The sequence below is a fragment of the Portunus trituberculatus genome, chromosome 14 (assembly GCF_017591435.1).
Source record: "Portunus trituberculatus isolate SZX2019 chromosome 14, ASM1759143v1, whole genome shotgun sequence".
Taxonomy (NCBI): Eukaryota; Metazoa; Arthropoda; class Malacostraca; order Decapoda; family Portunidae; genus Portunus; species Portunus trituberculatus.
In genome coordinates, this window is record NC_059268.1 from 9,380,861 (window position 1) to 9,400,752 (window position 19,892).

General features: G+C 40.8%; 2 protein-coding genes across 5 annotated transcripts in view; one reads left to right on the forward strand and one right to left on the reverse strand.

Moving 5' to 3' along the window:
* Positions 1 to 15,333, reverse strand: LOC123503616 (mucin-19-like). Of its 2 annotated transcripts, none has more exons than XM_045253539.1 (6): positions 15,148 to 15,333; positions 4,500 to 4,626; positions 3,218 to 4,390; positions 2,665 to 2,802; positions 2,272 to 2,406; positions 1 to 2,170 (listed from the first exon to the last, which is right to left on the reverse strand). In XM_045253539.1, exons 3-6 carry the CDS (start codon positions 4,275 to 4,277, stop codon positions 117 to 119), a joined length of 3,387 nt encoding a protein of 1,128 aa, XP_045109474.1. In that variant the 5' UTR covers positions 4,278 to 4,390; positions 4,500 to 4,626; positions 15,148 to 15,333; the 3' UTR covers positions 1 to 116. The 2 variants fall into 2 exon arrangements, with proteins under 2 accessions (XP_045109474.1, XP_045109473.1); XM_045253538.1 differs by lacking the exon at positions 15,148 to 15,333 and adding an exon at positions 4,728 to 4,926.
* Positions 6,340 to 19,892, forward strand: part of LOC123503619 — a 21,932-nt gene continuing 8,379 nt past the window's right edge. Inside the window, exons 1-5 of one of the 3 annotated variants that reach the window (XM_045253543.1) lie at positions 6,340 to 6,524; positions 7,360 to 7,618; positions 12,212 to 12,455; positions 12,899 to 13,006; positions 13,228 to 13,342. In XM_045253543.1, the coding sequence (XP_045109478.1) occupies positions 6,474 to 6,524; positions 7,360 to 7,618; positions 12,212 to 12,455; positions 12,899 to 13,006; positions 13,228 to 13,342 (777 nt within the window). In that variant the 5' untranslated portion in view covers positions 6,340 to 6,473. Of the gene's footprint in view, positions 6,525 to 7,258; positions 7,280 to 7,359; positions 7,619 to 12,211; positions 12,456 to 12,898; positions 13,007 to 13,227; positions 13,343 to 19,892 lie in introns of those variants that run through there. The other 2 variants (XR_006674547.1, XR_006674548.1) reach the window with 2 other exon arrangements.

Consider the following 19,892-nt stretch of genomic DNA (forward strand, 5'->3'; position numbering starts at 1 on the left):
TGCGATGCAGTGCAGTTTATTGAATTAAGTAATATAGAGGAGTCGTGTGGCACCGGCTCGCCCACCGCAGCAGTTACTACCACTCGGTGGGACAAACAGTTGTCTTAAATTATTGTTCACGTTGTCACTCTGACTGTGGTTGCTGCAGGCGCTGTGGTAACAGCTGCAGGTGCTGTGGTAACGGCTGCTGGTGCTGTGGTGACTGCTGCCGGCGTTGTGTTGACTGCTGCTGCTGCTGTGGTGACTACTGCTGCTGCTGTGGTGACTGCTGCGGGTGCTGTGGTGACTGCTGCTGCTGCTGTGGTAACTGCTGCCGCTGCTGTGGTGACTGCTGCAGGTGCTGTGGTGACTGCTGCTGCTGCTGTGGTAACTGCTGCCGGAGCTGTGGTGACTGCTGCAGGCGCTGTAGTAACAGCTGCCGGCGCTGTGGTGACTGCTGCTGCTGCTGTGGTGACTGCTGCAGGCGCTGTGGTGACTGCGGCAGGCGCTGTAGTAATGGCTGCCGGCGCTGTGGTGACTGCTGCCGCTGCTGTGGTGACTGCTGCAGGCGCTGTGGTGACTGCTGCAGGCGCTGTAGTAACGGCTGCCGGTGCTGTGGTGACTGCTGCCGCTGCTGTGGTGACTACTGCCGCTACTGTGGTGACTGCTGCGGGCACTGTGGTGACTGCTGCTGCTGCTGTGGTAACTGCTGCCGCTGCTGTGGTGACTGCTGCAGGCGCTGTGGTGACTGCTGCCGCTGCTGTGGTAACTGCTGCCGCCGCTGTGGTGACTGCTGCAGGCGCTGTAGTAACAGCTGCCGGCGCTGTGGTGACTGCTGCAGGCGCTGTGGTGACTGCGGCAGGCGCTGTAGTAACGACTGCCGGTGCTGTGGTGACTGCTGCCGCTGCTGTGGTGACTGCTGCCGCTGCTGTGGTGACTGCTGCAGGCGCTGTGGTGACTGCTGCAGGCGCTGTGGTGACTGCTGCAGGTGCTGTAGTAACGGTTGCCGGCGCTGTGGTGACTGCTGCCGCTGCTGTGGTGACTGCTGCCGCTGCTGTGGTAACTGCTGCCGGCGCTGTGGTAACTGCTGCCGGCGCTGTGGTAGCTGCTGCTGGCGCTGTGGTAACTGCTGCCGCTGCTGTGGTAACTGCTGCCGCTGCTGTTGTAACTGCTGCTGGCGCTGTGGTAACTACTGCCACTACTGTGGTAACTGCTGTCGCTGATGTGGTAACTGCTGCCGCTGCTGTGGTAACTGTTGCCGGCGCTGTGGTAACTACTGCCGCTGCTGTGGTAACTGCTGCCCCTACTGTAGTAACTGCTGCAGCTGCGGTGGTGACTGCTCCCGGTGCTGTGGTAACTCCTGCTGGCACTGTAGTAAATCCTGCTGCAGACGCTGTGGTAACTCCTCCCGCGGGCACTGTGGTAACTCCTGCCGCAGGCGATGTAGTAGCACCTCCCACAGGCACTGTGGTAATTTCTACTGCAGGCGCTGTGGTAACTCCTGCCGTAGGCACTGTGGTAACTCCTGCCACAGGCGCTGTAGTAGCACCTCCCGCAGTCACTGTGGTAATTCCTGCTGTAGGTGCTGTGGTAATTCCTGCTGCAGGCGCCGTGGTAACTCCTGTCGGCGCTGTGGTAGCTCTCAGTGTCGTCACCAAGCTTATCGCGGGTGTCGGTGCTAGTGTCGCGGTTCCAGGTGTGAGTATCTGGTCCACTATTCCAATGATAAGGTCATCCACCTTCTCCAGCTTTGTGTTTACAGCCGATATTGTCTGGGAGGCTATTTCCAAGACGTCCTGAAGAGCCTGGATCAAAGGAGGGGTTATTTCTAAAGTACCGCTCTGGATAGCACTCGTGATCCCTGTGATGCTGACGGTGGCTGACTCGAGCTCTGGTATTAGTGTTCCTAGTTCAGTGGAATTAGCATTCATGACGATCGCGTTCTGTACGGTAGAGAGGATGGCTCCTGCAGCAGGTATATCACTAGGAACAGTGTTGATGTCCGCGACTGTGGATTGAGCCTGTGCTGCGGCAAGGGCGTTCTTGAGCTCATTCTCCAGCCGCTTTACTTCAGTCAGGATTGATTCAAGTTGGTTTTGGTCAGTAATCAGGCTGAGAAGTGTGTTGAAAAGACTATTTAACGGCAAAGCAGTTGTAGGTGGTGATGGTGGTGTAGGTTTGAAAGTTGAGTCTGAAAATAAAAATATTATTGTAAAAGTTTTTTTCTTTTTTATGTGTGTTCTGTAAATGATGTATCTGTATACCTTTACATGCATTAAGAGTGTGAATTACCCGTCGGGACACAGCATCGGCATTTCTTCTTGCAGGCCCTAGGTAGTTCAGTTTCCGTCTCATTGCAAGCCTCTTTACACGTACCACCTGCCTTATCACATTTCTTCTTGGCCTTACAGCCTGAGGTAGTGGTGTCTGCAACAAGGAGCCTCAGTTTTTACAGTATAAGAATCGTGACGATTGCGACACCCTCACAGTTCTATTTAATATAATGTTCCTCTTAGCTACTAATAGAAACATTAAAGAATCAAATTAAAGGTGGGATATGTTTGTCATGAGGTTCTTGTTGATGGAATATCTTAACAGAAAATAAGTATATAAATAGATTATAACTACACCACCGCAGACTTCGGAACAGTGACCGTCACTTCCCAAGCTTATCTATTGTTTTACCTTTTGATTTGCAGCAAATGCACTTGCGACCTTTCTTTTTATTGCAGCCTTTCTTCACTATCTCCTCATTAGGGCGGCATTTTTTCTTGCACACTCCTCCTTGTAGCGAGCAAGTAGGCTTTGTGGCGCGGGAACAGGCTGTGAAGACGAGGAGGAACGTTAACCCGTGCCGCTAGTAAGATGATTTGTATAAGATAACCATTTGTGAGATTTCAATTGCTAAAAATAAGTAGTGCAAGGAATAGTATTTTATTGATTGGTTTAATCGCACTGCAACAATCTCATATATGGCGGAATGCAGGAGAAATCAAAGATATGAGGAAGTTCACTAAGTTCGCGGAAGTTTACGACAATTCTTCTCAATGGTCTCTAGACCTTGTCTCTACATTTTAATAACCTCTTATGGCTATTATTAGGGTTTTCGATCAATGAAGTTTTCGTGATTCTAATGATAATTTGATAAATATATTACGCTACATCTAGGAAAAATATGCTTGAGAATCCGACTGTGTTACCTTTGCTCATCTTTATTGTGCAGACGATCGGAACTCACCTGAGCGACAACATTCACACTTGGCTCCGCTACACTTGCCAGCGATGACGGATGTGCGGCATTTCCCCAACGATACACATTTGGCATCATTAGAGGTGCATTTCTTAACCTGACGACACTTGGCCTTCCCTTCCTGGTTTTCTATTCCTAACTTGTCATTTTTGCGATCTCCCTCATCTCCTTCATCAGCATCCTCGCCTTTGGGAATTCTCACCTTCTTGGAATCTCTCACTTTACTTTTTTGTACATTTTTGAAGTATTTTTTCCCTCGTGCCATGTTTTTCTTCTTCCTCCTTGCAACGTTTTTATCTTTCCGTATGTTTTTCTTTCCCTTTCCTGCGTTAGCTTTCCTTACTCCTTTTCCCTTCTTATTATTTTTTTTAGTCTCGCCTTGCCTTCGCTTTTTGTTCTTCCTCGCCTTGTCGCCTTTATTTCGCATTGTCTTTCTTTTCTTAGTGCCATTTCTGTCTCGCACCTTTCCCTTCAGTTTCTTGGTGTTGTTTTTCCTTTGCTTTTTATCCTCCATCACTTCAGCTTTATGTTTACCTTTTCCTTTGTTCTTCTTTCCGATTACGTCTCCGCTTCGTAATTTATTTTCCTTTATTTTCTTTATCTTCTTACTGCCATTCTTGTTTTTGACTCCTTTTCTTTTTATCTCCACCGTGGCACCATCTTTGCTTACCTTTTTAGCTTCTTTCGTTTTCCAATTATTACCTTTCCTTCGCTTTCGTTTATCTTTCTTCCTCTTCCCATCCATTTCCCTTTGAGGAGTCACTTTCTTTTTCGTCTTCTTGTGTTTACGGCTTTCTCTTCTATCGGATTTGCTGTTTTTTGGTGTTTCTTTGACGTAGTCTCTACTTTGGGAGCCTGATTTAGATTCTCCACGTCCCGCCGGTCCTCGCCAGTTAGGCCCTTTACTTGTCATGAACTCCTTTCCCTTTTGCCTTGATGTCTTTCTCTGAAGAATCTTTTGTTTTTTGTAGGAAGTTCTTTCTTGTTTCCTTGGGAGTTTGCCAAAACGTTTCTTGCTGATGGACACGTCATCTAATTCACGGGTCATATCTTCCTGATTACTGTTGCGAGCTTTGCCTCGTTTGGACAGTTCATCCCGTAGTTTTGGATTTTTCTTTGCTGCTCGTTCTTTCCCGACACCTTTAGAAGACCGTACCTGTTCTTCAAGATTATTCACTTGTGAGTGATAGAGGAAGCACGACATGTAAATGAATAATTGTATATCACGTAAATCAAGGCAAGTTAGTTGTGAAGCAGGTTTGGAACTTACTTGAACGGATCGAGAAGCAGCAGACGAGGGACGCTGGACAAGAAGAAGACGAGGCGATATGTTCACACTTGGAAGCCGGAATACATCGTCCTTTCAGTTCAGCACAGGAGCGACCCTCGTTTTGTCCCTGCCCATAAGAATATTATTTGCTACAATGATGAAGGCACTTCTTTAGGAAGCCTTAAGCTTTATCAGCATTTAATATGAAAATACAAGACAGTCGCTTACATGGGTAAATGTCGCTGAGACGAACACCAGGATCGCCGCCAATGTATAAGAATGCATCTCTACCTGTCGCTCTTTACTGTGTGGGGACTCGAACTGATGATTTGTCTTCTTTTCTCCGTCACAGCAGAAGAACAAGTGTCGAGTATCATCCCTAGGTCCACTACTGCTACCGTTATATGATCTCTAGTAGCTAGCATGGTCTATTGTGTGCATTAATTAAGTGTCACCCGGAGTCTGTTTCCCAAGACAACGAATGTCAGCATCAATGAGGTAATATAATTGTGTGTGTGTGTGTGTGTGTGTGTGTGTGTGTGTGTGTGAATAGAATAAAATAGAATAAAATAAAATGAATGTTGCTAAAGTCTCTAAAAGAAAAAAAGTATGAAGACACTAAAGATACACTTCTTTGATTGATATATAATTTTCATATGTAATATTTGTTCAACTTTAGATTGAATCATCATTCATTCACAGTTTTCCTCATCTCGAGTCTGAACATAAAAGGCAACCGCGTTGGCTCTCGCCTTTACCAAGATGTGTGTGTGGAAGGTTGGGAATATATGCCACGTCCCATTCATGCCTTTACATCTGCTATTCATTCGTTGTCATACCTCCCTCATTCTTCTTTGCCCTACATTCTCTCTTCATACTTACCATCCATCCATCACCCTTATGAATTTCTCTTTAGATTTATCTCTATATTTATTGACAATCCCATATCTATTTTTTCCATGCCCCAAAAGTATTGCAACATCTTAACTCAAACATGTACTTGTATCATCTACTTATATATATATATATATATATATATATATATATATATATATATATATATATATATATATATATATATATATATATATATATATATATATATATATATATATATATATATATATATATATATATATATATATATATATATATATATATATATATATATATATATATATATATAAAGTGCATGAGGTTTTAGTCCGTATTCAGAAATTCTGTGCTTTCTCATCTCTGTTGTATTCAAAGGCCTCAGTGACGATTAGCCTGGTTCTTAGGAATGTTTCTTCCGTTCATAATGTACGAATTTTGGGAAAATATCACTAGAATCATAAAAAAGAAATCCTTAAGAACCCGGATAAGTTAGTAGTTTTTTTTTTTCAAAAGAAGACAAGATGCTGGGAGGAATTGTTTTAAGATTATAAATATTGTTCCTTTGTGCTTTGCGATTTTGTGTGAGACTATTGATTGGCTGCAGTCATAATATTTAAAATCCTATTATTTTATTTGCTTATGTATTTTTATTCCCTTTGCTAAAACTAAGATAAACAGATAGACAAAAGATAAAGATATACAGAGAGAAAAATGCATATCTTAAATCTCTTGGAGTTAGCAGTATCACGGACACAGGTGTCCTAGGGTTGCTTACGTGGCACAGTGTGTGTGTGTGTGTGTGTCGGACCACCTGAATCGAAACTTGGTCGAAGCAGAGGGCGCTTCCTTGCGTGACTGACGTGGCAGTGGCAGTCTCCCTGAGGTGACGTCAGAAACCAAGAGAAGGGGGAGGTGGTGCCATGCAGCAGACCGATTATCCTTGACCTCCAGATGGTACTCGTCCAAATCCAGCTTTTTTTTTTTTTTCCTCAGAACCCTTTACTGCCACAAGAGATCGCGGTGGTGGTCCTGTGGTTGCATGGAGAAACATCAAGGAGCAAAAATTTTGGTGCAGTGGTAGTGTGAGTTGCTTGACAAATGGCGACGTGTCAGCGAGTGGCATTACCAGGACAAGGAACAGTGCAACAGGCAAGTGTCTTATTATTATACGCTGTTCACGATCGCTAGAGGCACAAGCCCTTCCCTCACGAAGGAGCCTGAGCTGGCCCTGGTTCTTTCCCCATCGGATAGCGGTATCCTGGGAATGGTAGACAATGAGGTTTGAGATAGTGCATGCTCTACCCTTCACATGTTGCAGCCAATCACACGCACACACACACTCACTCGTATCCTACGTGTTAACTTATTTGGTACTCTTTTAGCCACAGTGACAATTTAACACCTGCTGCACTTTAGCTGGCTTATCCAGTTTTATTGCAGTTGTCATACCTTTTAATACCTAATTGTGTACTAAGTGTTGTATTACCCAATAATTAATTCCATATATATAGATTCTAGCTACATATACTGCCATCTCATTTGGCGTTCATAATGAATGGTTTGGCCTACATGTTGTTTATTTTCAAATAAGATTATAAAATATTTGTGTGAAGGAAGGGTGTGATTGTGATCCCGTAGCTACGGCCTGCTTAATGCTTATCCTTTAGAGTTCCATGAGGTTTGAGTCAATCTTGTTTGAGTTCCTTCTCATTTGCATTGTTCACTAAATCTCGCTTTTGTTTATTACAAAAAAAAATTAGTTATCCCCACACCAGTTACTATATGTACTTATAATATGCACTAGTTCTCCTTATCGTTAATGAAGACTTGAGACAGTGAAAGCGCACGCTAGCCGCTGCTGTTTTGTTCTTTTGTTTTGATGTGGTTTTGACTTTTGAACTGTGGTAAGGAAGGATTGGCGGTAAGGGAGGTCAGGAAAGCTCAGTGTATTACTTTGAGTATTGTTTCTTGCTTTTGTACCCAGGAAGACACTCGGAGCACAACGCATAGACACCACAGCAGCACAGTAGACACAGACAGCCTCAGTTGCAGTGCCAGCGAGCTCGGTTGTGGTAGGGTGGTGCAGGACATTACATCCAGTGTGATGGATGCTTCGCCAGAGATCGCCGCCGAGGAGGAAAAAGTGCGGCGACGGCGATCCACAGTGGCAGGGTGCCGCCGCTCCTTCGCCAGTGTAGGGGGCCGGCTGTCCCTGGCAGGTCCCCCAGCCCCATGCCTCGAAGGTAAGGTTTTGGGGATAAATTTTTACTTTTACCATAATCTCACTTACGAACGAAGCAATTTTTTTTTTTTTCCTGGTAGCTTTAGACCTGTTTTGAATTCATCTGCACTTCGTTTCTGTCGCAAATCGGCGCTCTCATAATAAATGTCCCGCCCACTCTTCCCGATTCCTAGCCCCTTTGCAGCTCCTCCACCCAGTTAATTTGACGTCATATATGTGAAGAAACACACACACACACACACACACTCACATAATGAGCTCTGAGCTCGTTCCGTAGGGTAACGTCTGGCTGTCTCGCCAGAGACTGCAGCAGATCAAACAGTGAAGTGAAACACACTGTAATGACTTTAGTTTTGCAAAGTGATTTAGATAAGATTAGTAATTAGAGTAGAACATGGGAAATGGAACTTAACTTGAATAAGTATAAGGTAATGGAGTTTGGTAAGAGTGAAAAGAGCATACGATAGGACTATAATATGAGTGGTGTCAAATTGGAGATATTGAAAGAGGAAACGGATTTGGGAGTGACTGTTACAGATGACTTGACTCCAGACAAACATATAAATAGTATTGTTAATGGTATGATGAATTTATTAAAGAGGTTGAGAGTGGCCTTTTTCTACCTTGATGAAAGGATGATTAAAAGGTATTGATTTCTGTGATACAACCGAAATTGGAATACACGGCAGTCATGTGGTCTCCTCATAAAAAGAAAAATATTATGAAGTTGAAAAGAGTGCAGAGAGCAATTACAAAGATTGTTCCAAATTTAAGTACTTTAACCTATGGAGAAAGATTGAGGAAATTGTACATTACTACATTGGGAGAGAGAAGGAAAAGAGGAGATTGATTTGATACCTACATGTTTATAGAATGATTAATGGTATGGAGGATGTGGATAAAGAAGAGTTTTTTTACTATTGGACACACAGTACTAGAGGACATGATTTAAAGTTGAAAAAGGGTTTTTGTAGAAGAGATGTTAAGAAGTATAGTTTCTCTCATAGAGTTGTGAACAGTTGGAATGAACTTGATGAGGTTGTAATGACAGAGACTGCATACTTTTAAGGAGAAATTTGATAAAAGATGTAGAGATTAGACACTGAGTTTACTCCCCTTCAGTAAACCACAACTAAGTAAATGCACACACACACACACACGACCATATGCCAATGTCCTAATATCCTCCTAGTCTCCTATTCGTTATTCTTTTTTTCTTTCCATCTCTTGTTTTATTCTCATATCCATTCTTTCTATCCTGTTTTATTTCCATTTCCTCCATTTATTATCCATTTCCTTTTAATCTCCTGTTTTAATCCCATTTCCTTCATTTATTATCTTTTCTTTCTCTCTCCCCTGTTGACCAAAAGTGTGGCTTCATATATGTGACGTCAAATGGAGGAGCTGTGAATGGGAAGCCAGGAATTATAGGAAAGTAGGTGGGATGAGTACATTAAGAGAGTGCCCACAAATCTACCCTCTACTTCCTTTCCCCAAAAAATCATCTATCCCTTCAAAAATACTGTTATGTAGTGAAAATGAAAAATTATGAAAACAAAAAAAAATTTACCAGAAGAAAATAGTTTTGTTATCACAAAGTACCATTAAAGTAACAATTCAAGGTTTTTGATCACTGTGGAGAGTATTCACCACCACTTCTGCTCACTACTAGCTATGCCAACATAATCAAACGTATCTATTTAACTACTTAACAGGGCAGATGAGAGTACAGGTAACTCGATTTACACGTGTTTGATTTATGCGTTTTTGTTATAACGTGACCGAAAAAATATTCTAATTAATTTAATTTGCGCGATCGGTTTGCTTATATGTGATTTGGCCCAACCACATTTTCAAACTGAGCACCAGATGCAATTTCAAACTGCGTGTCAGAGAGTTCCGCAGCTGGCCAATAGGTGGGAGCTCCGGGGCCGGATCCAAGAAGCAGGTTGTTCTATATGTTGGTACAGACAACCTCCATAGCAATCTCCTGCTCACATACCAACCTTCGTGAAATTGCATCCACAAAGATTCGTTGCTGTTGGCGGGTGGAGGTTGGTAGCCTGCCTAAAAGTGCTCATTGGCTGCCAGGAGCTGGATCCAAGAAACTTCAACATCAGAGCAACCTCCTGCCGCGAAATGGCATCCATGAACGCTTGGAGGGACAGTAAGCTTTTTACAAACCTTGCCCCCAAGAAAGGATTGTTTTGTAATGCATAAAGTGAAATCTTGCATGGAATACCAAAAAATAAAGCGGGGATGAGATCGGCCACAGACAAGGCAGAGACTCGCGTTGAGTCGGCTGCTTTCTTCTTCTTCTTGTGACCCTTTTAGCTTGCGTGCTGCTTTCATCACGATATTTATATTTCCACTCTTCTATTGCCTGCTATAATGGATATCATATCTTAGTATTCATATGTAAAGCTTGGTAATTATTTTATTTATTTTTTAATATGATGTGAAGTGCTTAATTTCCAACAGCTCCGGCTTGGGAATAGATACAAAAACCAAGCTTACGAAAAATTTTGAGTCACTTAATAGCATCAATAGGATTAGCTAGTGATATTTTTCTGTCACTTAATCCTATTGTATGATTACTAAAAACAACTACATGTTAACTAAAAACAACTGCAGTACTACTTTTAATAAGTGCACACTGCTGTATGGCAGAAAGATACTCTCAGTAAGCTTTTTAGATCTCTTGTCTGCTTTGTGCTCCTTCCAGAGTTAAACAAAATGATTGATGTTTTATATAATGTTACATTGTCTTAGTTCTCTCCCCATCTGAGAGATGCTTTCACAAAGTTATTATTTTGACCTTGTCACAGAGTAATGGTATGAGAAAGCATGAAGTGGAGTTTTTTCTTTGTGCAACTTTGCCAACATTCCAAACAGTTACGTATATGTATAAATGCTTTTACCGAATGTACATCATGCATCATAAATCTCTTTCCAGAAAACAAACATTTATAATTAGCTATTAACTTTGTGATACATTCTTGGTAAGATGCAGCAAAGATAATTTTAAGATACAAAAAACGAACAAAATTTTCATGCTTTTTATTACAATTTTTTTCTTTTAACATAATTATGATCCTCTGAGTTATTCCAAACTTGGGTTCAAAGTATGGGATGGGACTCAAAACCGAATTACAAACTTTTTTCAATGGGCCACCACATCACATGAACAATAGATAAAAAGTGTGTGTGTGTGTGTGTGTGTGTAAAATAAGTTTTTATATCAGAGGTATAGAGGTAGATTAGAATAGACATACAGGGGATCCTTGTGATTTGACCATTTGCAGTTCGAATTATCGCCAATTCGAACTCAGTTAATTAATATCCAATCCTCAAGGTTCGACCAACTGACTTGCCAATTTGACATTCATATCTCGTGCCACCCATCCAGTAAAATCCGCCGCCACCCCAAATTCACTGCCAGCCTGCCAGGTGGAAATGTAAAAGGGGCTGTCACACTGGCCTATGATCGTGGAATGAGGAACATCTGCTCCAGATAGCTGGAACTTGCCTGGGATTAGCAGAGCAAAGTTGGAATGGCTTCATATCCATCCCGATTCTCTGTATGCTATCCCAATGAAAAAATAAACATAATCTATGTAATAAAAACCTTTTATTTAAACTAAAAAGAACATGCCTAAATTTTTCATATTGGAATATTGAATAATATTTCATCAATTTAGAAAGATAAAATGTATATTTATGTCGATAGTTTGGGCTCATGGCAACCACCTCTGACTCCAAAGTTGCCGTCGTACATATCTCGGTTCTTCTGTAGTTTCTTTTACTTACTTTTCTTCAATAAGAGGAAGTGTAAATGCTATTCCAGAATGAAGCACAGGTTGAGGTATAAGTGGCATGGTTTTGTTCTGGTTTGTTTTGATTAGGCTTGGTCTTGGTCGACCATACTGCACAAAACCACCTCCAGCCCCAGCCCTAAAAAGCACAGTTTCCTGCCATTCAAAGATAAGCTTGAGCTTATAAGAAAGTGTGAGGCAGGTATAGCTCACTGTGTCGTTGCAGCGAAAATGGGTGTCCCTAGATCAACAGTATCAACAATTTGGAAGAACAGGGACAAGTATTGCAACACTGCTCCATCAATAACTTCCATGACTTTCCTTGTTCTCCGCGGTTCAAGGGACTCCCATCTCGACACGATAGAGAACATGCTGATCAAGTGGATAGAGGACAGGACACAACGCAAGATGCCAATCAGCATGGGCCTCGTCAGGTTATAGTGATGTTTTGGGGGATTTAGGTTTGAGGTTGGTCCCTATCCTCCCTAATCTTCAAGTATCTTATGGGAAAAATTGTTTCATGATTTGAATAAACACTGATTCAACCAATGAAAACCCCTAACTCCTTCAAATTGCGAGGATCCCCTGTACTGGTTTGTGAAGGAATTATTTATGTAAAATCAAACCTAAGGGTTGATATATTCATGCCCATCCTTTTCAGTTTATTAGATTGGATTGAGTGGAGTAAGCTTTGATGTGGAGATGGGTGTTGGTCAGACAGTGTTTAGTGACATGCAGCACAGACTTGGCTGCAAGCCTGACTTGTGCCATCTTTTCAGACCAGATCCTGCGGTTGGACGAGAATCAGCCCTGGGATACCAATCTGAACTTGTTGCTAGACATTGCTTTGCGTGAAGCTGCAAGAAGACTGGAGACACGGTTGTCTGGAGATGAGTGTGTGTCAGAGCTGAGAGCAGATGTCGTGAAACAGTCTGGTGCCTTAGCAAACCAGATCTCTGAGCTGGTGTCTGGCCTAATGCCTTCTGTTACTGATGCCAATGGGCATTATAGTTCAGGCACAAGGTAAATGTCTTATTTTGCATATTTCATAATGTAATTTCAAGGCATCTTTCTTTCATTGTTAGAATTCCTCTTGTGTTGATATAATTGTATTGTTGCAGATTTTGCTTTATTAACGTTTTTATCGCACATATTTCACCTTGCTATGGTAAAGGTGTGAGGCAAACCAGTTTTCTATTTTTAATAGAGAAGTTAAATATTTTACCATTTTTGTGTCATGAAGTAATAGTAATCAGGAAGGACAAGGGGATGTAGATTTTGCTGGTCTCTCTCTCTCTCTCTCTCTCTCTCTCTCTCTCTCTCTCTCTCTCTCTCTCTCTCTCTCTCTCTCTCTCTCTCTCTCTCTCTCTCTCTCTCTCTCTCTCTCTCTCTCTCTCTCTCTCTCTCTCTCTCTTACCTTGGTTGCTCTTGTGTATCCTTTTAACTTAGGTATTCCTATCTTTTAGTGCTGGCATTGATGCATACAACAGGAAGACAAAAGCACTGGGACAGGAGTACAGCAAATGGAAAGCAATGAGTAAGCAGAGGGTCGCTGAATGTCGAACTGCTGAAATGTAAGTGATCTACACTTCCAGAACTGTTGCATATAGTGACCTGATGTTTATTAAATGCCACACAAAACAATGAGCTTTACTTCAATAATCATTAAACCACTGTTTTTTTTAAGTGACTTTAAAAAAAAAAAAATGTTACTTGTATATCAAGAGTTTACTGTGCAGGAGTAGTTTCATTCTTTGTTTCCCTGGCCGTGCTCTGAAGATGAATCTGTTGGCAGGAAGTTCCAGGAGGCCAAGTCTGGGCAGACCACCATGTATGAGGGTTTGGAGCACCTCAACCCAGCTCAACAGAAGCTGCTGGACAGTTGGCCTGATTGTTCTCTCTTTGTGGAGGTAATAGCCGAGGCACTGTGGTTTTTGTGATAGTGTTGGTATCTGTATTTTATTTATGAGTTCCATGGCAAAGTGTGTGAGAGGTATGAGAGAGAGGTCGGAAAGAGATGATGCAAATGGTACAGAGGGAATCTGGCCGCTGTGGTACAGTGGAACCATGCAAGCTTTGGGGTCCAAGGGGTCTCCAAGCGCGCGGGTTCGAATCCTGTCCACGGGTCGAGTGTAGGTTGGGGTTCTTCACTCGGGGCAACGGTTTCCTAGCGGGTGGGCTTTGAGATAGGAGGTAGCCTAAACAGTATCCCCTTTAGCCCATAAATACCACATGGTATAAAAAAAATAAAAATAAAAATAAAAAAATAAAGTCAGTGGAAAATAACAAACGGATTGGAAGGTGTTGCTGCTAGGACTGTGTGGGGAGATGAATTAAAGGATGATTTATGCTGTGAAGGAGTTTTTTAAGGAAATATGGTGTGTTAGATGTACAAATTAGTAGTAGTATGAAAAATTTTCTTTTCTCTGACTTTTTGAGAGTTGCTAATACAAAGGTGTGGCTCAGGAGTAATCCCAAGTCACCTATAACTTCAAAATTCAGATTAACATCATTTATTTATTTTTTATTTCATTTATTTATTTATTTATGTATTTATTTATTTACTTATTCATTTATTTATTTTCATTTTATTTATATAATGGTTTTGATTTTGATTTGTTTATTTATCTCATTTAAAAAAAATTTTATTCTTTATTTTTTTATTTATTTATTTATTTATTTATTTATTTATTTATTTATTTTTTTTTTTTTTTTTTTGTGTGTGTGTGTGTGTGTGTGTGTGTATTTACCTAGTTATATATTACAAAGTTTGAGTGGGGCTCATAATGACTTGTCTCCATGTTTACTTTTATCAAACTTTTCCTTAAATGTATGCACATTTTCTGCTGCTACAATCTCTTTCCTCAAGCTGTTCCAGATATCCACTGTCCTATGTGAAAAACTAAATTTTTTAACCCTTATGTTCCGGTGATTAAACTATTTTCCAATATCCCATGACGGGTAAAAATGGTAAACCTAGAAATTGTCAGAAGACTGTTTGAATATTAATAATTATTTTCTCTTTGTTATCCTGAATACAATGATGTACTTTCTAGCTCGATGTGACCTCTGAAAGTTTAGTTATTGCCTTATCAAGAATTCCTTCTCCGCCTGCTGTGTGATCTGTCAAGCAGAAACAGCTAGGTGAGCGATGACACCGCGCACACTCTCTCTCTCTCTCTCTCTCTCTCTCTCTCTCTCTCTCTCTCTCTCTCTCTCTCTCTCTCTCTCTCTCTCTCTCTCTCTCTCTCTCTCTCTCTCTCTCTCTCTCTCTCTCTCTCTCTCTCTCTCTCTCTCTCTCTCTCTCTCTCTCTCTCTCTCTCTCTCTCATCTTGGAAGAGAAATTGTACACTTGCAATGAGAGAGAGAGAGAGAGAGAGAGAGAGTATTCTTCACTCCTTTTCATATCAAGTTTCAAGCAAATAACATGTAGGTATCATCTCTCTCTCTCTCTCTCTCTCTCTCTCTCTCTCTCTCTCTCTCTCTCTCTCTCTCTCTCTCTCTCTCTCTCTCTCTCTCTCTCTCTCTCTCTCTCTCTCTCTCTCTCTCTCTCTCTCTCTCTCTCACACACACACACACACACACACACACACACACACACACACACACACACACACACACACACACATATGGAGACGGGACCACACGAGCATAAAGCCCAGGCCCTGTAAAACTACAACTAGGTAAATACAACTAGATAAATACACACACACACTTGATCATCTTCCCAGAACACGAGAGGCACGCCTGCGTCTCCGTGAGCCACTGTGGGTTCTCAGTACGATGTTTGGAGTCTGTTCTCCATCACCACTATCTCTGTCTTCTCTCTGTTCTGAGAAAACAGGTGGATCCTCTGAATAATTTTCTGAGTCTTCACTACTGCTGTCTTCGCTTTCTTCAGTTTCTTTCTCATAATCACTGTCACTGTAGTCAGGCTCAGAAGCACTGCTAAATAAAAATTATCTGTCTTGTTCCATAGTGAGTTATGAACTGAGACATCCCTTCGCTCTTATCAGGGTGCTTTCGACACGGTGGGTTGCTGGGGTTGCCAAGTGTTGCCCTCAGAATGGGAGAATAGCTTCATTACCCCTAAATATACAGAGCTAGTGGCAACACTACGGGTGGAAAAAGAAGCCAGATACTTCCACTCGCCATCTGACTCGAGAAACCGCGCGTGGAGCTCAAACATGAGGTGCGAAAATTCTTGATTACGGGAACAATCGTCGTCACTAAGGACTCACTGATGCAATCGTTCATATACGATCGCCGGAACATAATGGTTAATGTTCCTCTAACATTGACTTTTCATTATCTTAGAGTGTCCTCTTGTTTGTCTATCTCTATCTTCAGTCAGTGATACCAGGTTCTCTCTATCTATCTTTTCCATATTTTGGTTCTCTATCTTTCACATTGTTATTAGATCTCCTTTCTCCCATCTATCTTTCAAAGTTGGTAGTCTTATTTCTTTTTATTCTTCACAGGTAAGGGCCTTCATCTCTGGCATTATCTTGTAGCTGTCGTGTAGATTTTTCAATTTTTTCATATTTTGCATGTGTGGAAACTACACTACTGCTGCATATTCAAGTCTGTCTTATCATAGTAGATTAGTGGTTATGATATTTTTCATCATACTCTTATCCTTGTAATTTAATGCCACCCTAATATTTTGAAGTAAATAACCCATTTATGTGTCTTCCTAGGATCAGGGTGTCTTGCGTAACCACTCCCAGGTCTTTCTCTTCCTTCCTCTTCATTATAATCTCTTCTCCCATTTTGTAGTCCCACGTAGGTCTTCTATCATATTTACCCATTTCTGGCACTTGGCATTTCAAAGCATTAAATTCTAATTTCCACTTCTTGCTCCACTCCCAGATCTTGTCAATATCTCCTTGGACTATGATATGTAATGGTTGGACAAGGTTCTGTTTTTTCATGAATACCAGATCAAGCATGGATGGTTCTTCTCTATACATTGTATAGTCCTTCACCAGTTGGTCCATGGTATTTTACCATTGCCAGTTGTAGCACTTCTTTCCGTCCATCATCCAGCATAACCATTTACTTCCATTTCTTCCTAATTTACATATTTGCAGTTAAGGTCTCCCACAAGTAGTACTTTTCTCTCCTTCCTCAACATATTGTCCAAGCATTTTAATACTTCTTGCATTTCCTTGTGCTTATCCAACCTCCATGTATTAGTCTTCAGTGGCACATATATTACTATGATTCTCCTCCCTTCCCTCCCACTGGTTCTAATGTTAAATAAAACCTCTGCCCATCCATCTCCATATTGTAGTATTTCTTCCACATACGTATATATCATCTTGAGCCATTATTAGTACTCTTCCTTCTGCTTTTCTCTTCTATCGCCAGATATTATATACCTGTTCTCTAAAATTTAATTGGACATTTTCACTTAACTTTATCTCTGTTTTACATACCTCATCTGGTCTTTTTCCTGATATTGATCTGTCTATTTGTATACATAAATCTTAGTGTCTTTCTTCCCCTTCCCAGATTTATAATCTCAGCCTCATGTCTAGTACTCCAGTAAAATTTCTTCTTGTTCTCTGTCCTCTCGTTTTTTACCTTAACTTCATTTATCAGTTATCTCTTCTTTCCCTTTCTTCCAGGTTATTATTCCTCTTTAACCAATGTTGTTATAATCTCAAGCCAGATTTCCAGTTCTTGCTAATATTTCTTCAACCCCCCAATTGAGATCTCTTTTGAACTTTTAATGACCTTTTAGTTCCCTTACTATATTTTCCATATCTGTATATTTCTTCAATTTCTTTTTCTAGACCTTGTTCCTCATCCTGAACCATAGAATAATTTTCTTAACCATCTCTTTTCTTTTACCCTCACAAACTTCATCCTTTTTTCCTCTTGTAATCCATATAAAACAATACACATTTTTATCTACTGTTTCCCTCACTAACTCTTCCTTTTCTTTAATCACTTGTATCACTATCCTTAATTTTTCTTGTATTTGCTGTTTAACCACCTTTCCAAAGCTAACTTTTCATCCTCTTGTTCTTTTTTCCATGCCTTCCTCCACTCTTCCAACTTTTTCTCACTCATCACTCCTTCCCCTGCACTCACCTTTTCCTTTAGCCCCTCCAATTACATTTCATAATCCTTACACTTCTCCTTAAGGACACTGTTTTCCTTTTTTATTTCTTCCAGTACTATCCTCATCTCATTATTCACTTTTTTATTTCTTCCAGTACTATCCTCATCTCATTATTCACCTTCATAGTATTCTCTAATTCACTGCATTTTGTTTTCAGCTCTTGATTTTCTGCAAACAGCTAACCTTGCTTCTCAAGTATTCTGGCTATCACTTTCCTCATACATTTGATTTTTCTCCACTGATATTATTTTTTTCATGTTGGTTCTTTCCTCTTTAAATCCCCAAAACTCCTTTGCAGTATTCTAATCCACCAGCTGTCTTAGTCCCAATGATGTCTATTGGTTCACTCCTGGGCTTTGTGCCTCTGTTTATATGGGTCGCAGCACCATCTATACCAGGGGTTCTCAACCTTTTCCTCGTTAAGAACCCTCTGAGTTACAAGACCATCTACCCGAAGCCCCAGTAATTTGATGTTGAATAGAATGTTAATTTAGTGACTGACATTAACTCAATAGGCAGAGGCATTCTGCAAAGAATGTATTATTAAATCAGCCATCTAAGTACCCCTGGAAATCTTCTTGTGAACCTGTGGGGTTTTGCAAACCCCAGATTGAGAACCCCTGATCTATACTCTTATGCCCTTCCGTTGTTTTTCTGTTTCAACACAAAGCAGTTAAATGCAATTTTGGAGATAGGAAACACTAGCCTATCCCTTCTCTCCCTCCAATACATCACCAGGCTTGATGTGCTTAGGCGTCAACAGTATATCCCATGCGTGAGCTGATGTTTACTTGCCTGCACCCTGCAATGTAGCTACCGTGTGTGTGTACTTGCCTAGTTGTATTGAGCAGGGTACAAGCAGGGCTCATAGTGTCCTGTCTCCATGTCTCCATTTATCCAATTTCTCTTTAAAGTTATGCACATTATGTGCTGTAACAACTTCATCACTCAATGCATTCCACTTTTCCACCGTTCTATGTGGAAAACTATTTTCCAATATCCTTCACACACTGCCTCATCCTAATCTTCTTTACTTGTCCTCTTGCCCTTCTAGCTTCTTCTGTCACCAGCACCAGGTCTTCCTTGTCTATCTTTTCAATGCCATTTACTATTTTATACATTGTTATTAGGTATCCTCGTCTTCTTCTATCTTGTAAGGTTGGCAGTCCTATTTCCTTCAGTCTTTCTTTATATGTTAGGTCCTTTAGTTCTGGCACCATTTTTGTAGTTATCTTTTTGAATCCATTCTAATCTTAAATTTTTTTTTAGAGCTTGATGATCACACCACTTCTACATAATCCAGCTTAGGACATAATGCTTGTGATAATTTTTTTCATCATATCTTTGTCCATGAATTGAAATGCCACTCTTATATTAGTCAACATTTTATATGCTAATCCAAATATCTTACTTATGTGTTTTTTGGGATTCAGATTTTCCTGTATAATCACGCCCAGATCTTTTTTCTCTTTAATCTTCATTATTTGTTCCTTTCCCATCAGATAGTTCCATACTGGTCTTCTCTTACTCTTTCCTAGTTCCATTACGTGACATTTCTTGGTATTGAAATCCAATTTCCACTTCTTACTCCACTTGTAGATTTTGTTTATATCTTCCTGCAACTGCGAACATTCCTCTGGGTTTTGATTACTCTTAGCAGCTTTACATCATCAACAAAAGAATTAATATAACTGTTTACCCCATTGTGAATGTCATTTACATATATCTGGAACATAATGGGGGCTAACACTGACCTTTGTGGCACTCCACTTGTTACTTTATCCCAAGATGAGTATGTATCTCTGATCACAGTTCTCATCTCCCTGTTTCTTCAAATAATCCCTCATCCAGTCTAACAAAGTTCCTCACAGTCCTATGCTCTTTAGTTTCCAAAGTAGTCTGCCGTGAGGGACTTTATCAAAAACCTTTTTTATGTCCAGGTATACTGTATCTACCCATCCATCTCTGCTTTCCAGTCCTTCTATTACTCTTGAGTAGAAACTTAATAAGTTCGACACACATGACCGTCCTGTCCTGAACTCAAATTGTTGATATAACTTGTTCTTCTTCCAGATATTTAACCCATTTTTCTTTGATAACTATTTCACAACACTTATAAATGACACCAGTTTGTAATTTAGTGGGTCAGTTGCCTTTCTTCCTTTAAATATCAGTATTAGGTTGGCTCTCTTCCATTCTTTTCCTTCATTTAGTGAACTTGTAATAATTCCCCAAATTGGATCTAACAGCTGCTCTTTACATTCTATTAGCACCCAGCCTGATACACCATCCGGCCCCATTGCTTTCCTGACATCCAAATTATCTAA

What these genes read in the sequence shown, in the direction of transcription:
- LOC123503616 (XM_045253538.1), bottom strand. Translation starts at nt 4,784, where the DNA reads ATGCATTCTTATACATTGGCGGCGATCCTGGTGTTCGTCTCAGCGACA. An exon ending in GTGTGAATGTTGTCGCTCAG is followed by an intron (nt 2,803 to 3,217) that starts GTGAGTTCCGAT and finishes TCGTCTTCACAG; the next exon opens with CCTGTTCCCGCGCCACAAAG. An exon ending in CCGATGCTGTGTCCCGACGG is followed by an intron (nt 2,171 to 2,271) that starts GTAATTCACACT and finishes TTTTATTTTCAG; the next exon opens with ACTCAACTTTCAAACCTACA.